Source organism: Ciconia boyciana, chromosome 3 (assembly GCF_034638445.1).
Source record: "Ciconia boyciana chromosome 3, ASM3463844v1, whole genome shotgun sequence".
In the NCBI taxonomy this organism is placed as follows: Eukaryota; Metazoa; Chordata; class Aves; order Ciconiiformes; family Ciconiidae; genus Ciconia; species Ciconia boyciana.
Window position 1 is genome coordinate 21,769,514 of NC_132936.1, and position 21,431 is coordinate 21,790,944.

Sequence of the window (21,431 nt, forward strand, 5' to 3'; positions counted from 1 at the left end):
GGATGAAGCAAGATGTTTTTGTGGAACAGAATTAGATTGACCCTCGTCAGATTAAAATGACACTAAAATTATGAGAATTACAGAGTCAACTCAAGCAGGTTTACTACATTTAATTATATTTAGCTATGAAAACTACAGCCAATAGACATTAAGTTAACCTTACTGACATTTATGAAAGTCTGTCAAACTGCTGAAAGCTGAAAAGGAGAAACAGAGATAGCAGAGACTAAAGTATGGACTTTCCCCGCTACACACAGACACAAGTCACCCAGAAAAAACAACACAGTGCTCCCTGAGGTCTAGGTAACACCTGTCTGCCTGCTCACTCCTTTCACATCCATTCCCTTTAATGACTACCCTATAATGTTTCTGTTCTTTAAAAAAAAAATATATATATTTCTACTGTCTTCATTTTTGTTTACTTCTTGTCAACTGGTGTGATAAACTGTGAAATGGAGCATCTATAAAGAGTACATGTTCAGATAACGAGAAAGCCTGAAAATATATTGGGGGGGGGGGGGGGAGGTAAAGCAAGGATTAGCTTGAAGGAGCAAAGAAGGAGCAAAAATGAGTGGAGTACAGAAGTAGAGGAGTACATAAGCACAATAGCACATAAGCACAATCAGTCACACAATAAACTAAAAAATGAAAAGGTGACAAAAACCAAATCAAGTCAGATTGTTAATTGTGGTTGGTTTGGGTTTTTTCCTGACTTAGAGTTAGTAAAAGATTACCCATTCTTTCCTCTTTCCTGATGTGAAAGAAATATGCTTGAGGGTATTAAGTCCCGCAAGATAATTAAGATGGTTCCAACTGCTACAAGTTTGCCCTTGGTAAGAATTACAAATCTAATTTTTGTTTTCTTACTCTAAAGGTTCAATTACAGGTAGTAAAAGTCAGGAGAAGGAAGCATTCTTCCAAGCTACAATTTATATTGCCTGACTGTCATAAACAACAGAAAGCTCTTTGAGGTTGTGTATGCAAATCAGATCTAAACAATTTCAGTTCATTAATTCTCACCAGTAGGTTGCTGTGGTAGCATTTTGACAGTTCAGACTTCCTTCCTGGACCATCTACCTTTGGGAATACCCACATATTCCTAAGCTAGATATGCTTAAAGCAGACTGCTTTCTTCTTGGATTCAGTATGTTTCCTGAAAAGATCATGTTGCTTTTGAAAGTCCTTTGAGACCAACACATCCTGCTACATCTCCAACCTTGACTGCTTAAACTGAGTTGTGACGGTGCCATGCTTTTGTTAATGTCCCATTTAACAAAAAAAACACAGCTGTTAAAACTTCTGGAAGTGTAATTTCAATGAGGAAATTAATTTTTTTAAAATGGAAGGTACACTGGATAGAAACTTTATAAGTAAAAAGGGTGATACATATTGAATTTCACTTGATTGGGAGCAAAAATTTTTAACTGTAAACAGTGAATAAATTGGCTCATATCCAATTTCTGCCATCCTTCCCTTGGAGATGACATTATGTAACAAATTAGTAATTCAACCTTAAACTGGTGTCGGTAACTTTGGCTACGGCAGATTTCAGTAGTTTTCTAATGTAAAATGAGTGTGAAGTTTGTCTTAAGTATACCAACGAAACTGGAGGTTTGTGCAGAGTTAGATACAGTGGATTGAAGTGTATCTATTTGTCCTGATTTCAGCTGAGATAGAGTTAATTTTCTTTATAGTGGCTGGTATGGGGCGATGTTTTGGATTTGTGCTGAAAACAGTGTTGATAATACAGAGATGTTTTAGTTGTTGCTGCACTAGTCAAGGACTTTTCAGCTTCCCATGCTCTGCCAGGTGCAGAAGAAGCTGGGAGGGGACACAGCTGGGACAGTTGATCCAAACTCACCAAAGGGCTATTCCATACCACATGACGTCATGCTCAGTATATAAAGCTGGGGAAGAAGAAGGAAGGGGGGGACATTTGGAGTGATGGCGTTTGTCTTTCCAAGTAACCACTACGCATGATGGAGCCCTGCTTTCCTGGAGATGGCTGAACACCTGCCTGCTGATGGGAAGTAGTGAAGGAATTCCTTGCTTTGCTTTGCTTGCGTGCGCGGCTTTTGCTTTACCTATTAAACTGTCTTTATCTCAACCCTCGAGTTTTCTTACTTTTGCTCTTCCGATTCTCTCCCCCATCCCACCAGGGGGGAGTGAGCAAGCGGCTCCGTGGTGCTTAGTTGCCGGCTGGGGCTAAACCACAACACTATTACCTATAGGTTATCTGAAGACTGAGAAGGTCTTAATTTAGTGTTTGATAACCTTGGAGGATATATAATTTCTATAAACAGTAAGAATAAAAATTTCTTGCCTTATGAATTGTAAATGATATTACCCATAACCTATGCTGTGATTATCACTTGGAAGAAGTATCATATAACTAGCCCATGTATAATAAAGTTCTTGTCAGAAAATAGTGTCTTTTTTTCCCCTCTATTTTTCACATATTACGAGTACAGACACATACAGGTAAGCACACTTGTTCCAGTAGAACCAAAGATTCCTTTAATGATCACAAAATCCTGAATAACAGCCTTGGAGATTTTCATACAGTGAAGTTACTCTTCAAAGCCCACTAAAAAGTCTAATCCTTTCATGTAATGTCATTTTTCTCTTATTATTTAAAAAAGACTATTCTGTTTAGCACATCCAGCATATGCACCATATGACGCACCAGATGCCTTAGTAATTAATTCATCTTTTAAATGAAAAGTACAATAAATAGTTGCATAAAACAGTGTGTTGATGCAACTGATAACTACACTGACAATTCAAAACTAGAAAAGGAAAAGATTTTATAAAAAGCAATAGCTACATCACAAAATAAGACTGTCAGACTGAACTGGCAACATATGCTTACTTATGCTTCAACTGTACTCTGAAAATGAGCACACAGCACAGATTACAGTATATCCTTATACTGCCATTCCGTCAGGGCTCGTGAAGGGTGGCAGAAGAACATCTAAATGCTCCATTTACAAAAATGCTGTGTAAGACAGCAGGATACGTTGAAAAAAATAGAGGAAAAGACACATCATATAAAATTAGATTGTAATGCCTGCTGGAAAAGAGTAGAATATTTTATTAGTGTAGAAGAAACCTGCATTTTATTAAACACCTATGAGTAATTCCTTAAGCCTTTCTAAAAACATGACTTAATACTGTTAGACAGGATTTGTATGGAAAGATATGTGCCTATGAATTTCCTTGCAGTATCTATGTCTTAGCTGCAGCCAGTGAAACAAATGAAAAATCCATCTCTTTGCCTGTTGATTGAACAGCCTTTGCTGGAGAGGAAAATGGCAACACATGCTTGTGATGAACAGTGTTCATATATGCATGCGTCCTCATGATATCCAATATGAGATCAATTCTTCTGATACTTTCCTCCAATAAACTTAGTAGTTTCACATGCACCTAAAGGAAAAAGACAGCTTCTATAGAGGAAACAAAATAAATATTCATTACTATCTCCCATACCATTTAGCACTGGTTTGGATGTGTATACTTGTTCTGTATTTTTCATGTTACATATTAGCTATTATATAAGCTACATAATATAATATATTAAAATTCATGGTGATGCTAAACACACTACTCCTTAGTTATACCAGCAGCAGAAGCAAGTATGTTTGTGCTCCTAAGTTAAATGAATGAGTATTCTCCAAAGAAGTCCACATCCGTTATTGGACGGGACAAGATAGTGCGTGATTTACTGAAGGGAAAAAAAACAAAACCAAAAAAACCCCCAAGAAAATCTAATTGAGATACAGAAGAAAACTTTAAAACTGAAAAACGTTCTCCACATAATGTTTGGGGAAGTTTCATCATGTATTCCGAAAATGTAAAGTACTGAAAGACAACTTACTCAATCCAAATTTACGAAGAAAAACAACTCAAAACCTTAACTAAAACCTCTTTCCTTCAGCTTCTCCACTGGTAAAGTAGGAACAATAATGCTCACCCGCTTCACAGTGTACTCTGAAATTTAGTATACTACTATTTACAGTTTATCCAGTGTACAGACAGATGTTAACAACTGTTACTAGCATGAACCATAATAACAGCACTGTGGAAGCTCTGCAGCCAATGCACTGTTTTTCAACTGGCTATGTGAAAATAGCCCATCACAAAACACAGGCTGAGCTACCCTGAGCCCCATTTGAACTCTTTCCATTTGTTGTTAGGCCTCCTGCAAAATTGGGCATAAAAGGGGAATTCCCATCAAAATGTACAATGATCAAACTTCCATTTTGTGGCAAGGAAGAATCATCAAGAGCTGACGATAAAGATTTGACATCGAAGGGCTTTGATTCCATCTCTGTCTGGGTCCAGACTGCTTCTGTGGTCCTCCACAAATCAATTAACCCCTCTCTGCTACACATCTCCGTAAGTAAAGTGCAGAAGTCAGTACTGCTTTAGATCAAGGAAGTGCTATGAGACTCAGCTGCTCAGACTCTGGGAAGTATGTTTATAGTGCAGATGATAACCGCCTATGAAAAAAGCTACTCTGGATGCAGTTTGCACAGCAGATCGCATTACATAGAACTTGCCTTTTCAGGGGAAAAGTTTCTCCTCAATTTTTATTCATCTGATGACTTAGAATTCACATATAAACTGTGCCAAGGTAAAAATCCCAAAACAACAGTCATGTCAATATAAAACAGTCATGCAAGTTTGGCATGGTGGAGGGAAGCATTATAAGGCTAATGGTTTTATGGTAATCATACAGTATGAGCATGTACTATGCCTCTTTAAATACAGTACAAAAGAACCGAGGTTTTGCATTGATTTTCCTGCCCAGAACTTCTCTAAATATACGAATGCATTTTGTCCCTACTACAATCTGAACTTCACAAGGAGATGATAAATGAGATAATATTGATTAGATTGTGCTACAGGGTTCCAGCTCTTCAAGGTTATATCCTTTAGAGAGTTTGTAAATCGCATTACAGAAATCCGCCTGCTGATATACATAAATAAAGAGTGGCAGAAGGGTTCCAGCATGACAGCTCTCGCTGGAGTCACACTGGTCTTCAAACAGAAAGTTCAGACAAGCAGGTACAGAGGAGTTCAGAACAGCAGAACGAGCCTGCCTTTTTCAAAGAAAACAGACAAAAAAAAAATTTAGATCATATCTGTATCAAATGAGTGCTATTGACCAAGGGTGTCTGGAGTGAAGCACAATCTTGGGCCTCCGTTGGCTTTAACTGTCAGCTTTGTCAGTGATATGAAGGATGAGCAAATCCACTAAATTGTTCCAAGTACTTTACTTTAACATGCAGGTTTTATAGTACATGAATTTTAACTTCAGATGAAAGTCAGCATCAGCCCTTCCCCGCTTCTGGCGGAGGGGATGGGGGGGGGGGGGGGGGAGAAGTACATGAAACAGCACGCAAAAAAGCAAGTACAATAATCTGCTAAACTCCCCTCAAGTTATGCATTCATTCTTAACTAATGGAGGAAAAGAAGAGGCACTTTTACTAGTCATGTGCTTTTCAAAAACTTTCATTGCTTAGGATTTCTCTGGGAGACACTGGGGGGGAAGAGAGTAATACTGAAAAGGACCAGGGATCCTTCTGGTGGACAAAAAGCTGCACAGAGTCACCAGCGCATGCTGCCAGCCATGAAGGCTAGCAGCATCAGCAACAACAGAGACATGATCCATGTAAGCATTTCCCTTTACTTGGCATACAGTTTTGGCCCTGCAATACAAGAAACACATTGACAAACAGGACTGAGTCCAATCAATGCCCACCAAAATGGTCAGGAGGCTGGAGCACTTCCCCTGTGAGCAGAGGCTGAGTAAGCTGGGCTTGCTTGAACCTAAAGAAGTGGCTTTGGGGGAGGATCTAACAGCAGCCCCCTGCTTCACCATGAAAACAACCCAGCAGGGAGCACGTTGCCCAGAGAGGTTGTGCAGTCTCCATCCTTGGAGGTTTTAAAGATGCAGTGGGAAAAGACCTGAGCAACTCAGTCTGAATTCAACACAGTCACTGCTGTCAAGGGAAGGTTAGGCTCGCGGACCTCCCAAGGTCCCTTTCAACCTGAATGAGTCTGATTTGTGTTTGCTGTCTCTATTATTATGATGCCACTGCCAAGCAATATCAGGTGTCAGTGTTGTAGGAACACAGTCATGCCCTGTTCCTTCTGCTGAGCTCTGCTACCATTTCTATTCTCAGCAGTCTCTGCACTCCCAAGTGAAAGTGATTCTATTTATATTCATCTCATAAAATGTTTAAAACATCAGAAAAAAATTGCTTACAATATGAAACACAGATCTGAGGTGTAAAAAGAATGCCAACGCTGTTCTTTTTCTGAGATCAGACATTGTTTTTCAGAGCAGCAGGTGGGCACAAGTCTTATTTCCATTAAGATGTTAAAGCCATAAGCTTGAATATGTCTTTTATCAGTTTGATAACTGTTTTCATGGAGATACATACAGGTAGAAGCAGGATTCAGATTTGGTTTGTGACAGCAGGGAAGCCAAGTGAAGAAACATGAAACATCTGAATACTCTGATATTTAGTAAGTGCTTGGTAAATTTCTTTAACAGGATCTTGAAACTATTAATTTCACAGATTTTTAGGGGAAAAAACATCTTCCCAAATTAGTGGGAAGTCAACAAAATTTCCACTGTAAAGTAATTATTAGGCTTCACACAATGGAATACATGGACACCCCCTCCCTGTCATGAAGCTCTGCCATCTGTTTTCTTGTGTTTTCCATTCCCAAATCAGGAGACAAATTCTGTTCACTTCACGACAAAAGTTTCTGAAATCAGCTTTTGCCCCGAATTTTAATAGAAAATGAGTGTGTGGGAGGAAAAGCTTCAATTAATAAGTATATCCTATTGATTTGTATTGTGGTGTAGACAGATCTTGGAAATAATCTTGAAATCCATGACACCTTAGTGCTGATATAATTTTTAATAAAAAACATAGGAAAGCTGAAGCTTCTTACAGTCACATACAGTATGACTGAATGCAGTCCAAGCCTACCAAAATACTGGAGTGGAATATTAACAGTGGACATCTGTTTTAGGAAAATGGCAAGATTAAACGTTGACCCTGAAAAGATAGATAGGGAAAAGGCAAGACACCGATGTTTGTGGTAACATGACACCTAGTGTTCACTTTCAGGAAGCTTCTGTATTGGTAGGTGCCAAATTTTGAAAAAGCATCAATGCCCCAGGACTTGCTTTCCAAAAAAAGAAAAAAAGGTAACTAAGGTAACTATTTATATTAGCATCTCTATCCAGGTATCTAAATTACATAGACATAATGAAAAAAAAAAAAGAGGAAAAGAGGAAAGGAACAGAAAATCTGCATGTGTTGCATTTCCTCTTCTTAGTGAGTTCACAATTTGGGTAACTCCAGAAAAGAGCACTATCCCAAAAAGTTCCATGTCATCTTTTCCTTTGGGTTTCTGCTGGGGAAAAAAATAAAAAAGGCTACTGATAGCTTTTTTGTGGTTGTGTATGGAAGTTATTAGAAAACTGGGTCTACCACACATAACACGCACAACAGAAGTTTAAAAGAATAATCCCTATTCTAAAAAAAAAAAAAAAAAAAGAGTAAAAAATAGTGACAAGGTTTATTTCTACATAGCAATGAGCTATACACTTTTATTTCTTTATTTAAAATCCTGGCATATCAACAGTACAAGTGACTGTAAGGCTATCATTCCCTTTCATGCTTCTGGCAACACAATGAAAACCAGAGTATCTAAGGCATACTAGATCAATGAGACCATAAAATCCACGTAAAATCATGCCACAGGCACACTGACACAGTGGGTAACAATTCCGAAGGGATTTGACCTCTTGAATATTTCTAAGGGCAAAGAGGGGGAAGAATTCTATGAGAAATCAGAACAAAAAGTTCTCTACAGGTAGAGGAAACATATGCTGCTTTCTGAAATCAGCTCAATAAGAATATGTGTCTGATCCCGAATGAAACAAGTATCAGAAATTACACTAGGACTGGCAAAACATTAGAGACAAGGTCTGACTGAAACTTCAGTTCTATAGAACAGCATAAACAACTGTACTTCAAGAAGTTTATAGATATATTGTGAGAAACATTCTTAAAAGAGCTTGTTAGTGTTAAAAATACAGGCGTACAAAATACATTAGTATTGTATTTCAAATCTAATATTCTGTCTTTAATTTAAAAGTATGCTGAGTTACTTTCCAAGGAATAGTATTTAATTGTCACCCTTCTGAAGAGAAGAAAAAAATACATGTACTTTTAAGTATTAAGACTGCCTAGCTACCACAATCCCAAACAATGAATTGGACTCAGCATGCAATATTCAGTAGTTAAATTGCAACTAGTGTTATTGTACCTTATTTCTGAGAAAAATGTGCACAGACACAGTCAATACACCGATACTAAAATATATATTTTTCTTTTAGCAAGGTAAACAGACCTAGATTCCAATACTGTTAAATAACTCAAGAAGATGCAAGTCAAGCACTTATCACAGTTAATTATAAAATAAGTCCTTATTTTTTAAGACGTTTTGAGCATACTTCTCTGCAGAGGTTGAGGACACGGCAACTCTGGGGAGCCAGGCAGTTATGAACTCACCTAAATAAATATCTGCCGTAAGATGTCCCTGTTGAACTTAAAGTCTATACGACTTTTTTTTAAGAATATATACACATGCCTTCTTTCAATCATACACCTCCATTTAAAATACTCTGGAAAGTAAGGCTAAGTTGTTCTGTGTTTATTGGAAACAGACAGCTTGCCAAAGCTTTAGATTCATGGCACTATTTCCCATTTAGGGTCCAGGTAAACTATGTAGCCACAAGCCTTTAGTTCCTACCACTCTTGTCCAAAAGGTCAGTTCACCATTCATTCAGCGTCTAGTTCAGCTCCAGGCAGAAGTCTCATGAGTATCAGCAGGAACAGCATGTCCTATTGGCCTTAAACATACACATTTAACACAACTACAAGAATACCAGTCATAAATTTCACCTAATGATAGTGATTATTCCTCACCTTTAACGCTGAAATATTCTGAACTGCCATACAGCTGTTAACATTTTAGGTAATTGCTGCACAGATTATTTTTGCAGTTCAGGAACAGGTCTTACAAATTAAGAGCTGTGGAACAGCTTTAAAACACAGAGGATGCTACAGCAGCTTTAATTCGATTACTTCCTTTTGAATTATAGAAATTCTAGAAACCCAAAGGTTAAATGTTTGCATCTCTTCAGTCAAAAGTCACAGACTGTCAAAAGACAGATGCAAATATACAGTGCCTACAGTGCGAAAGCCAACCAGGACAAGACAACAGTTTGTTTCCACAGATTTCCGTGCAGTTGTACATGCTTATGATGTCAGGTATCCTCTATCTTTTGCTCCTCCACTTGCATCTTCCAAAATTTACTCAGTCTTATGACTACAGAGGCTCAAAGCAGTTATGAATTCACTGTGAGAGGGAACACATCTTTAAGTCATCCTTCCTACAGCTGTTCTAAACAACATTCTGGATAGAACATGAGGAGGGTAACACAGTGTTCCTTTAAAAATCACAAGGCTGTGGTCACAGAAATAGCTTGAAGGACAGGGCAAAAAGAAATAAAGGGCTGTTTATTTTAGCACCGGCAAACTATTTTATATAAATGCAATGAATAAGTTTTTAGATGGTGATTGAAAAACACTGCAATTACACTTGAACAAAACAACTTTACCTGCCAAAAGGAGCAGCACAGTAAACCAGAGAGTCTGTAATGACTTTAAAACATACGCAGGGCATACCTACTACATTTTATATAAATCAGGGACAGCTGAGAACCGCCGTCAGAGGGCATCATTCATAAATGATTTTCCAAATACGCTGCCGTGAAGTAGCAAGTTATTTTCCAACTCCCTCACGGGCTTCTCTTAAAAGTGCGTGAGGTGCTAAATACGTCGAAGCAGCTATTTTTTTTTGCCAGCACAGGCTTGCAGCTGTGTTACAAACGGGGCGATTCTACGCTGTCCCCAGGAAACTCGACCTTCACGCTGCAACCTGTCACGGCGGGTTGAAAATCCCGATTACAGCAGGTCCAACCCCCACAGCGCGGGGGGCAAATCCCACCCGACCGCGCTCGAACCGCCGGTGCCCGCCCGGCTCCTCACCCCCGCGGCCGGTGTCGGGCTGAGGGGGCGAAGCGCGGGAAGGAGCGCGCCCCGCCTGAGGGAGCCGCGCTGAGCCTCGGCAGCTGCCGCCTCGTCCCTCCGAGAGCCCCTCGGCGTCGTGCAGGGCTGGCAGGCCGGGCCGCTTCCCGTTCCCCTCCCGCAGGCGCCTCCCTCCCGCCCTCCGGGCAGCGCCGCCGGCGGGACCCTCCCCACCCCCCGCCCCGCCGCGGGAGTTGGTACTGGGACGGGCCGAGGGGAAAGCGGGTACTTGCCCAGGTGGGGACGAGCAGGCTGCCGGGGCGCTCGAGCGGTGCTGGAGGAGGCTGTTTCCCCGCCACGCTCATCTCCTCCCATGCAGCTGGCGTAGTCCTCTCAGACGGGCGGCTCGGCGGGACGCGGCGCCTCAGGCACCGACTCCCCAACGACCGCCCCTACCGGCGGCGCCGGCGTCCCGGCTCCGTGGGGCAGGCTCGCACCGCACCGCTGCGGGCTCTGCCCCGCTGCCCGCGGCCAGGGTGGGGCGGCGGCACCGGCAGGGCGGGCGGGGGGTGGGAGGTGGGGGGGCTCGCCAGAGGCTCGGAGCCAGGAGGGGAGAGGAAGGCGGCGGAGTCGCTCTGGCTATTTAACTTCGCTCTTCTCCGGGGGAAGGCGCCGCCGCTCTCGCTCCCCTCCCCTCTGCGGCCGCATCCCGACGGATGAGCTCTGGGTGCTGCTACGAGCGCTGCCGCGCTCCTCCCCGGCACGGCACGGCACGGCACGGCTTGGCCCGCCCGCGCCTCCCCGCGGGGCTCCCGACCGGCGCCGCTTCCCTGCGGGGCGGCAGCCTGAGGCAAGGGCGGGTTTGAGCTCCGGTCTCCCGCGCTCTTCCCCCGGGGAAGGCCGTCGGGCAGGTGGAGTTAAGCCCGTGGAAGGTGGGAGGCTGGTGCGGGGGGTGCTGCCACAGCCGGCGGCTGCCCCCCCGCCCCGCCTTGCCTGCGGGCCATACCGGGCAATTGCACCTGGCGTCGGGGTCATAAGCCACAGCCACACACGGCCTCCGCCACAGTAAAGCACGCAGCCTTAACTCGTTGATCCCCAAATCAAAACCAAGAGCGGTTTGACATCTGTCAAATATTCTTGGTACCCTTGACATTGGATAACACAGGGCAATCTGCCTTTCAGTGGGAAAAGTCCCCACCCCTGAACATTGCCATCAGCTTTTGCTCTTCGGTTGATCCTTGGCCTTCATCCATGTTCCTAACCATGGCCCGTGGCCTGGGCCATCAGTTTTCGGGGAACTTCTTGTAGGCCTGTGGTGGCAATGCCCAGGCTGATCCTAAGAAGAGGTTCAGCCTGGTCCTTGACATACTACTCTATTAGTAGACATATTTTTCTTCTCTGAGGGGAGAGAGGGGAAAGCTCTTAACTTTTCCCATCAGTTTATTTAAGAAGATCAGTGTTTCACATACCCTTCTGTTTTCTTATCTAAGTGTAATTTGAAAAGACAGCTCTATTCCCTTTTGAAGCCTCTGCCTTATCATGCAAGGATGAGAAGCTATCATCACACACAAATATATAACAAGAAAAAAGGGTGAGTGGAGCTGGCCAGACTTCTTCTAAAGTTAATTTTAAAGATTTTCTCTACCTAATTTTACTATTTGTTGCAAAAGCTTTTGTAAAAGCAGCACAAGAGTTAAGCAGGAAAGAAGTGTGCATCATCTACTTGGAGGTAACTCCATACAAACCACTGCCTGCCACTGCTATATTTTACCCTAGTATGAACTGCTCTCTCCCCAGGTCTCCTTGTCCAAAAATACCTGACTTCTCCATAAAGCCGTATCTTACTACAAGCAAATGCTGCTTGCCATTTCTGTCTACTGATTCATCTTTGCACGTTCCAGAGGCCCGCAGAAGATGGGGAGAAGTGGACAAGAGGGCAGTTTGCTCTGCGGGGCTATGGGGTTTCAGTTGTTCTCCAGGGGTGGTTGGGGCCCTCCGTCTGTGCCCGAGTTGTTTTCTTTGCCATGCCCGGAGGCTTGGAGTTTGCCATGCAGCAAGGAGTCAGTGCCATTCTCCTAAAGAGGTGGAGCTCACACTCAAGCCAATCTGCCCCAATCCATCGTGTGCGTAAAAAAGCCATTTATCTCACTCCATGCCTGTAGAAAAGTGTGTGACAACACGCTGGCAGTGTGAAATGTTAGAGAAGATGAGTCTGGGCCACAGCCTAACTGACCGTACAAACTTATGTGCACACAGATTGTGCTGGCACTGTGAGAGGTGTGAGTCTTTCTACTTAAGGTTAAAGACAATCAAGGAAAGCAAAGCCACACACATGAGCTGCAGCCTGTTTGGAGATGGATTGCCCCAGGCTCCAAGGGCTGGGAGTTGCCAGGAACCAGCAAATAGCAGTAGCTGTCCTGATGGATATTTGCTAGTATGGATGATAGTTTTGCTGTGATTACAAATTTGTTATCACACCCATCTTTTCTTCTCATGGTTCTTCTTCATGCTCTTCTTTCATAAATATGGTGCATAAATGGGGATTAAAAAGCAGACATGCAAGTTAGTGTGAATACAAAATAAATGGCATAGCAGTATGATAATGTACAGGGAATATATATGGGAAATGTCTTGCAAAGATAAATAAAACAGAAACTCCTTACTTTTCAGCATGTTTCTATTTATCTACAAGCTGTACTTTTTAAACTTAAAAATCTTTGTCAATTGGCTATAATAAGCCTTGCAGATAATATATAACTTCCTGAGAAGCTTATCTTAACATTGACAATTACATAAATGATTTACGGATTTCACTGAAAACTGGATAACATCAGACAGCTAAGGAACTACTAATGCTTAGCTCTTTTTGGATTTAATGAGTACACTTCACAAAATCATATTCTATGGTTCTGAAAGTAAGTGGCTACATATGATTTGGGGGAGGATTAGGAAAAAATAAATTCATTATTTTGTATGTAATTTGAGCTAAGCCAATTTGTGATAGTCTCATTTAATAAATGTCTTTATTTTCAAGGGACACTCAGGTTTAATAGCTTAAGAAACCTATGAGCTTTTTAGGAGTTGATGCCTGGTTCAGTTTGTTACTAGCGAAAAGCATTTTTCCCTTTCCTCTGTTCTTAATTTTTCAGTTTCACTGCATTCCTGATCCTGCAAAAGGTTTTGCTTTTGCCACTCCTGAAATATAACTAATGGAAGCTAGCTGTCAAGTAGCTATTTTAGTGATGACAGTTTTTATTTTTCTGGATTACATTAAATCCTATAATTTGAAATAAGGCAATTATTTGAAAATTTCTAGCCCTTGAGATTTCATAAAAATCTACAAAATATCAAGAAAATAATCATACAAAGAGAGAGTAAGTCAAGAGAATGCTGAATGTTTTCAGTAATATACCATGATTTTAAGTCAAACTCATGATTTTGGGGTGTTACATTAGATAATGGCCACAAAGTTTCATTAAGATCTGACTTAGCTGACAATAGGAAAATTGCAAATTGTGTGAAAAACTTGAATAAAATCAGTATTCATGAAAACAGATGCGAACTGCTGAATTTGGAAGATACCATATTACAGACCTGTCTTTTGTTTCCTTCTGATTTCACAAATATGCTTGCATTTGTGCATACAAACACACACCCAGAGATGATACTTGGCTTAGAGAATGGAAACAGAAGACTATTACCACTAAAACAATAAATAATTTATTTTACTAAGCCAAATAGGTGTCGAGGTTAAAGACTTTTTAAAGAGAAGTGGAGGAAAGACAATAATTAGATTTTCCAGAAAATGTAGGTATGTCTTATGCAGACATTACAAACATTTATCTATCTGTACAAAAACATTCACACAGCTATTGAAGTCAGGTCGTTGTCTTAATATAAACTCCAAAATTTGCAGATGTTCCAGTTTTAGTTTTTATACGTTAGTATTTGCTGTATTCATCAGGAAAAAGGCTCTTTTGTAAAACTTAATTGCTTTGTGAACTTCATTATACTTAATATTTTACTACCAAAATAAATGCTCCTTCATTTAATTTTATGTTGTGGGAAGAGATCAAAGCTATGGGAAGTAGAGCATACTTTTCTAAGGAATACAAGTTAGAAGTTTCTGCATTGGAAACCACATGTAAGGCAAGGTAAAAATGCCACGTCCCAAGGAAACTGCTGCCCGTCTTGATGAGAATGATGGTATTGAGCCATCCCCCAATTTAGGAGAAGGAGTAAGGAAGACACTAGTACAATGACAATCAGCATTAGACCCCTATCTCAATCTACTCTTCATTTGCCATGTTTATTTTATTGTCTATTAACCTTTTGAATAAGAGACAAATTACAGGGAGTAACAACACCCATCAGAGCACAGTAATGTGCCAGAGTCTGCTTAAAATATACAGTGACAAATCACTAAAATTTCACAGGTATGTTATTTTGCTTCAAAAGACAAACACTTCCTGCTCTCACGAATCTATAATGTGCATCAAATGCCCTGTAGCTCGCTGTCTCAGAAATTTCCTCAGTTCATTGCATAGGGTAAGAAAGTAGCTCTACACACGGCAGTAGCAAAATGGAAAGAGGCAGTAAAATTATCCGTAACATCAAATGAAAGCAAGAGGCTGCTGTACTTCGAACAAACAAACAAAAACTTTTCTTGAACAACTGTTCACCGAGAAAGGGTGATTGAAAAAAGCATCTCATGCTTTTACAGCAGAAGGGTTGAGCAGTGGGTGGGAGAGACAGTAAAGAAGTTTGCCAAACTGTCCCTCTCAGCTCCTGACCCCTTTTTCAGGTGGCAGTACACCCTGCCAGGGCACCCCACTGCCAAAGTCAAGGATTGACTAGGGCAAACCTGTACTATTTTGGCTGTCACTGTTGCAGGAATGAGTATTGACTGCATCTATCAGGAGTTCAACATCCCAGGCTATTCAAGAGAGCAATTAGTCATTGCTGCCCTGAGCAGGTTATTATGAAAGACTATCAGAAATGGGTATCTGAACAACTGGACGTCTGAAAGATGTATTCCCAGCAGGTGTTTATAGAGGGATATTGGACTGATCAGTATGTATTCTTACTTCAAAATCAGACAATTTTGATAACACTCAAAACATCAATGTAGACTTCCATCGCTCATCAGCAACTGAGGAAGAGAAGCAAGTGGTAAGTGGCAAGCAAGTGGCTAAAAGGCTCTGTGGAACCAAGCAGGATTTTAGTACTGTTTCTTGAAGCTGCTGATAAAATACTCGTTTTTAAGCACTTTTTTTTTTACTTGCCTGTCCTGGAAATCTGCCTTATGTTACCAAACGGAGGAGCTGATGTTCTGCAAACTGTAGTATTTTGCATGTGCTGGTTCTCTACAGACAGCAGCATGCCAAGACGTTCTGTGGAAGCTATGCCAATATGCAAGAGGAAATACAGTATTTTGTGGCCAAAGAAAGCAGAAACAAGTGCTCAGCTTGTGAGAGGGGGAAGAGCCGACTTCTGGAAACCTACTGCCACTACTCGGTTTTGTCCAACAATTGCTTGGCACCAAAATAATTACCAGTTCTGAGAACAGGCACTAGGATATAGGAAACCCTCCTTCTTGGGAAGTGCCTGTGTCACTGCGATAGCGTGTGATGCTCCTTTCAGCTTTCCCTTTCACGCTGGTTTCTGCTCATTACATTTGGTAGCCAATGTATAAGCCTAATTGCAAGCTGTTTGTCATATCACATAGTTTGTTTGCTTAGATTCATTATTTATGTTTCAACAGAATTTGACCAAAATCTATTCAATCATATGAATGTACACAAGTAGCCAAGACTCATTTAATTAAGAAAGAAAATGTGTTTCACAAAGAAAGTAAACTTGATTGTAAGTTGAAGCATTGGTAAGTTATAATCAATGAACAGAGGCAATGTTATGTGGTTTGGGTGACCAATAAATAAATCAGATGATAGATAGAAACTTATGAGTACATAATTCATGGCCTATTTCTGCCAAAAATTCCATAGCCTTGTATGTTGAATAATGTCAGTACTGATGGACATGATTTTTATGGATTTGTTGATTCATTTGTGGGTAATTCATGAGCAGAATCAAGGGTACAATACATTTCTTGAATTGTTCAAGTAGCTGCATTACTACACTATACTATACTATACTATACTATACTATACTATACTATATCTTTTTGAATCAATTCTCAGCTCATTTTCAAAAAGAAGTGGCTGCAGCTTCATTTGAGACAAACATGCTTTGTTAAAAAAAAAGTAGAAGTGGACAATTAGAAGAAAGTAAGAATTTTACTGCTAGTTTTATTACCTGAAAAATGCTAGGAGAGTCTGTATTTAATAGTTCCCATGCAAAATAGAATAGGAAATAAAAGAAAATGTTCATTGCAGTGGTAATATCCCTTTTCTGCTCATCTTTCTACAACAGTCCAAAAATTTGCAGTGTGCTCTGACACCACAAAATATTCATTTTTATTTTTTTTTAAATCAAATTTTTCTCTATCTTTTAAGCTCTAAGGTTTACAGTCATACTTGTATTCTAAGATATAGGAAAAAATGTGCCAAATATTCATACCAAATGACTTTTCCAAAGACATTTAGCTATGTTTACCAAGTTATTTGTAATTTTATTTTATTTCTACATTATTCAGTCATACTCATGGAATGGACAAATAAAGTGTTGATTAAGCTTATTTCCTGTCATTACAGAGGAATTAAATGCAACAATTAAGTGAACCTAAACAAAAGCAACCAGTATTTTTTATACATCTTTGTACTGTGAGCAGCTGACCACAGGCTTTCTAATAAACTTAACAACTAACATAAGGACTTTTCAGCAGTTGTCTTGGGCGATTATGGGTCTGTAGCAGCAAAATTGCCTAAGAGTTAGGAGGCTATTGCCCAGCTTGGTTTTGCTGTAGCTTAACACTGGCTCTGCAACTGTATGGTCTAAGTTAAGTATCACGATGAAAAAAATAAGTGGTCGTTGCGTAACTAACCTGAGGGGAGTAAGAAGAGGCAGGGTGGCCAAACAGACTGTATAAAAATAACCCTAAGCAGACACAACAGCAGAGAAAAAAGCAAGAGCAGACTCTTCCCAGCAGAGAACTCAGGCCACTGGTGACTCAGTGCAAACCCTTCCATTTTTTAAGTGAGGCTGGCAGTGTCAATTTTAGGATCCTGAAGGTCATGGGAAGGGTAAGCGTAACCCTAGGAGATAGGGTTAGATTGCAGAAAGTCAGTATATAACTGAAAGAATAAAATTAATGGGGATTATCAATAATTGGATAATTGGAATACATGTGTTAGTATCATTGTAACTGGATTAATATATGTCTTTGTTGTATTAGGCTGCCAAGACACTAATTAGACTACTAATAAATTCATGGCTCTGCATATGATGAGTGTTCGGTTAAGCCAAAATAAATTGCTTGCAGTTTAATGCAACGAAGTGGTGGAGTATGAAGGCAATGAAGGCAAACCTTTAAGGACTTGCTGAAAATTTGAGAGGGAGAGAGAGCATAGAGAGAGCTGTGGGAAGTCTCTGTTTCATTGATGAGGAGGAGTAATCAGAAGAATTCCTTTTAAATGTCCTTGGCCAAGGAGTAGAGTCTTCTGCTTCTTCCCTAGAGGAGAGGAGCTCTGAATTTATAGAGGAGCCAACAAAGCTCAAAGAGATAAGAAATGAAACCCTATAACTCTATAGAGGGGATAAAATGTACAAAGGGGGAATAACGCTCAAGGGGATAACCACCCTTTCCACTGTACAGAAGAGGAAATAAAACCCTGCTGGATCAGTATTTCTGAAGAAGCTTCTACTCTCATACACACACTCACACATGCACACGCAGATGACCTGGTTCAGTCCTGATTTGGGGCATGGGGGGAGGCTTTTGTTCTGGAGAACAGGCTTTTTCTCTAAAGTAAGGTAAAGACCAAAAAGCTGGGCACCAACTGAAGACACTAAAATGTCTTGTACTAATAGTAATTGGGGATGCATGTGTGGAGCTCCCAAAATAAATTTGCATGCAAGCAAGGTGGCATCTGGTTTAGTTGCATTAAAAATAGTGTATGGCCCAGTATGGCCCAAAAGATCTTAGTACCCCAGTGAAGGTAATTATTCAACCAAAACTATATAAAGCAGAAATAGCTTGGATAAAGTGTCAGGGGAAGAAAGACCCCTCTCAAATTCAGAGTATTTTATATGAGATGATGTTCTCAGACTTTTACCATTTCAAGTGCGAGACCTGTATCCAATATGCTGCAACTACACAGATATCCTGTATGAGGAATGTAAAACCATATGGGTTTTCTAGATCCCAGGTGGGATTTAAATAGTAGAGGCAGGGCTTAGATACAATTTTGAGTGCATATCACAGCAGAAGTTCTAAATTTAATCAATATAAAGAACCATGTCTATAATCCTGTTACTTGCTTTTTTTCCCCACCTTTCTGTGATTTCCTTTACGAAACTGGCATATTCAATAACAGATTTGTTCCATTCAGTTCCTTCAGATTTTCTTAGCAATTTTGTTTTAATATACTGAAAGACAATACATAAAACTAGCCACTGATTCAATTGCTATTCTTTCTGTCAGAGGTGAGCTGTTTACTCTGAATTCTTATTAACATTTATGTCCAAGGGAGTTTGCAGTGAGCTTCAGTGAGACGAAGATCCAGCTGTAAATGTCACACTTTGTGTAAAAATGCTGTTAATATTCTGATCAAGTCAGTGGCCTCTTCTCCATATGCTCAGATGTAGTTTTTATTAAGCAAGAGACAATCATTTAGTTAAAATAACCTGCATATAATTATTATCTGATGTTTTTTATATATACTTTAATTGATCACTCATGGCCTTGAATTCTTCTAATTCTTCTTGTAATCATCATTTACTTTTGTGGCCTCTTACCAATTGTTAGCTTCCTTCTACTTTTGATAGCAATTGGAATTTATGGTTTTAGGTGCATCAGAAATTCAATCCACTTCGATACATATGGATAGGCCATACACTGTAAACTGGAAATCAGAGAGCTGAAGAATTCTCCACTCACCAAGGATATATTACAAAAGCCATTGTTAATGTTTTATGCAAGAGGATCAATTGGGCAAAATGTAATTAATATAAATAAGGTTCTTTCTGACTTGGAATTTATCTACAGAAGAATGAAAGAAGATTGTATGGATTGCTGTTTGTATAGTAAGCAGAAAAAATACTGCTGCAAACTTGTTGATAGCACTTTTTTGTTTGTTTACTTGCTTCTAGCATACTTCATTCTATTTAATTTTGTTTCTTCTCCTTTGAAAGCAAACTATTCTATTTTAGGTTCTATAAATTAAGGAATAGCTTTAGTCTTTTATTGCAATATTTAAAAATGAATGCAGTGATATGTTTACCTGCATTATCATTGTGATGCATTATCATTGTGATGGAAATAGAAAGGAAAGTGTTTTTCAAAAGCTCAAATGTGGTTTTGGCCCCGAAGATACTACTGTTAATTATGCCCAGAGAAAAACAGCATCAAGAAAGAGGAATGTGAATTAAAAATGAAGTATTATAATATTATTTTTAAGGAACTGTAGAACTGAGGAAACAATCTGGGTTACTAAATAGTTCAAGAAGATCTACCCAGAGACTCCAACCATATATAGTTTGTACTTTTTCAAAGTGCCAAAGAAAAGGAAGTTCAGTTCTATGCTTCTACAAAGAAGAACAAGAAAAAAGGCTCCAATTCAGGTAGTAATAAGAGAGTAATCAAATTTGATTTTGAACTGAAATTTTTTGTCTGTCATGTGCAAGACTTCAGTGTGTGTCATTTGTCACTCCTAGACAGCAGTCAGTTACAGCAGAATTCCCCTATGGAAAAAAGAAAACTCAATACAAGGTAAAGAAAAAAAACCAGCTTCTTTTAAAGAAAAAAGAAAGATACATGCAGTCACAACAAAGTTTCTGATTTAATTTGTGATGACATATTTAAATGTGATTCTAAAATTCCAAGGGATGGTTGAGGAAATAATATTGCAATGCAAGGAGAGCTAAAGAAGAATAATGAAGAAATCTTCTCACTTAGAAAAGTGTTATTGACTTCTTAAGTCTCAGTGGGCAAACCAGTTTATTATCTCTATTTTCCTATTTTTGCTCTGTACAATTAGGCTTATTTTTTATTAGAGGAGTGTTATTGGGATAAATAAACTAGGAATTTTGAGGAATAAAACTAACTTCAGGACATAGTTAACACAATTAGGCCAAGACACTTATTACATTAACTAGTACAGAAATTAATCTGCTCTGAGGCAGTGCCTGCGATTTTACATTTGTGGGAGAATAGGAAAAAAAATCAATAATAGATTATGTAAAGAGAAAATACATTAGCTTAGGCTGTTTAAAATTTAGGAGTACAAAATAATGTTAAATAGGATGAATTACTGGGTAAAGTCATATGATTCACTCAAAAGCAAAGGAACCATCTATTTATTTTGGGTGTGTATCCTATATAAGTACCTAATCTGAAAAGGAAAGTTCTGCAAGGTGAGAGAGCTTTTTTAGTTTTAATAGCCATGATATATATGAGTCCATAGTTCCACAATGAGAGGAATTTGGTGATAGCACTTGATTAAGAAACTTCCACATCCATCCTGTGTGTGCTACCCCTTGGCTTGTGCCAAAGCAATTTTGTTTGTACTGCTGTAGACCACATCCCTGAACAAATCAACGTTAAAAATTACCTAGTAAAGGGGAATGAGCTGCTAGCGGAGCGGATAGAACAGAGAATCTCCAAAGCCAGTATTGCTAGTAAATCCCTCATAAATTGAAACTTGAGACAAATTATTTGAGTATGTCCCAGGAAACAGAAGATGTGAAATGCTGTAAATAAAAAACAAACAGCCAACCCAAAATATCCCCTAATACTCCATCACTCCTTGAATGTACCAGCTATGACTACACAGGCAGTAACATAATTAGTATGGTCTAAAAATGTGGTGCAGAAATAGAGAACAGGTGTGAGGACCTTATGCCTACGCAATACATGTGTCAAGGAGAGTAATTTTTGTCTGGTCTCCTGAGCTGAACGCTCCAGCAGTTGGAGAGCACCTTGCAATTTATTTCCAGCCAACACATCATCATCCTGGTTGAATACCCAAAAGCAGTCTAAGCGCTCCGAGACCACTCTACAGTGCTGACCCAAGCATGGTAACTCAGAAGATTCACTTCAGAAGTGAATCCAGACTAAAACTCTAATGTAATATATCTTTTTTCTTCCAACTCTCTCCTGAGAAAGTATCAAAAGATCTTGCAACT

The 21,431-nt window shown here is 39.7% G+C and overlaps 1 protein-coding gene across 1 annotated transcript in view; it reads right to left on the reverse strand.

Moving 5' to 3' along the window:
- Positions 1 to 10,492, reverse strand: part of SNTG2 (syntrophin gamma 2) — a 306,614-nt gene extending 296,122 nt beyond the window's left edge. The window contains exon 1 of the mRNA XM_072857795.1: positions 10,421 to 10,492. Coding sequence (XP_072713896.1) covers positions 10,421 to 10,492 — 72 coding nt within the window. The remainder of the gene's footprint in view (positions 1 to 10,420) is intronic.
- Positions 10,493 to 21,431: the final 10,939 nt, after the last annotated feature.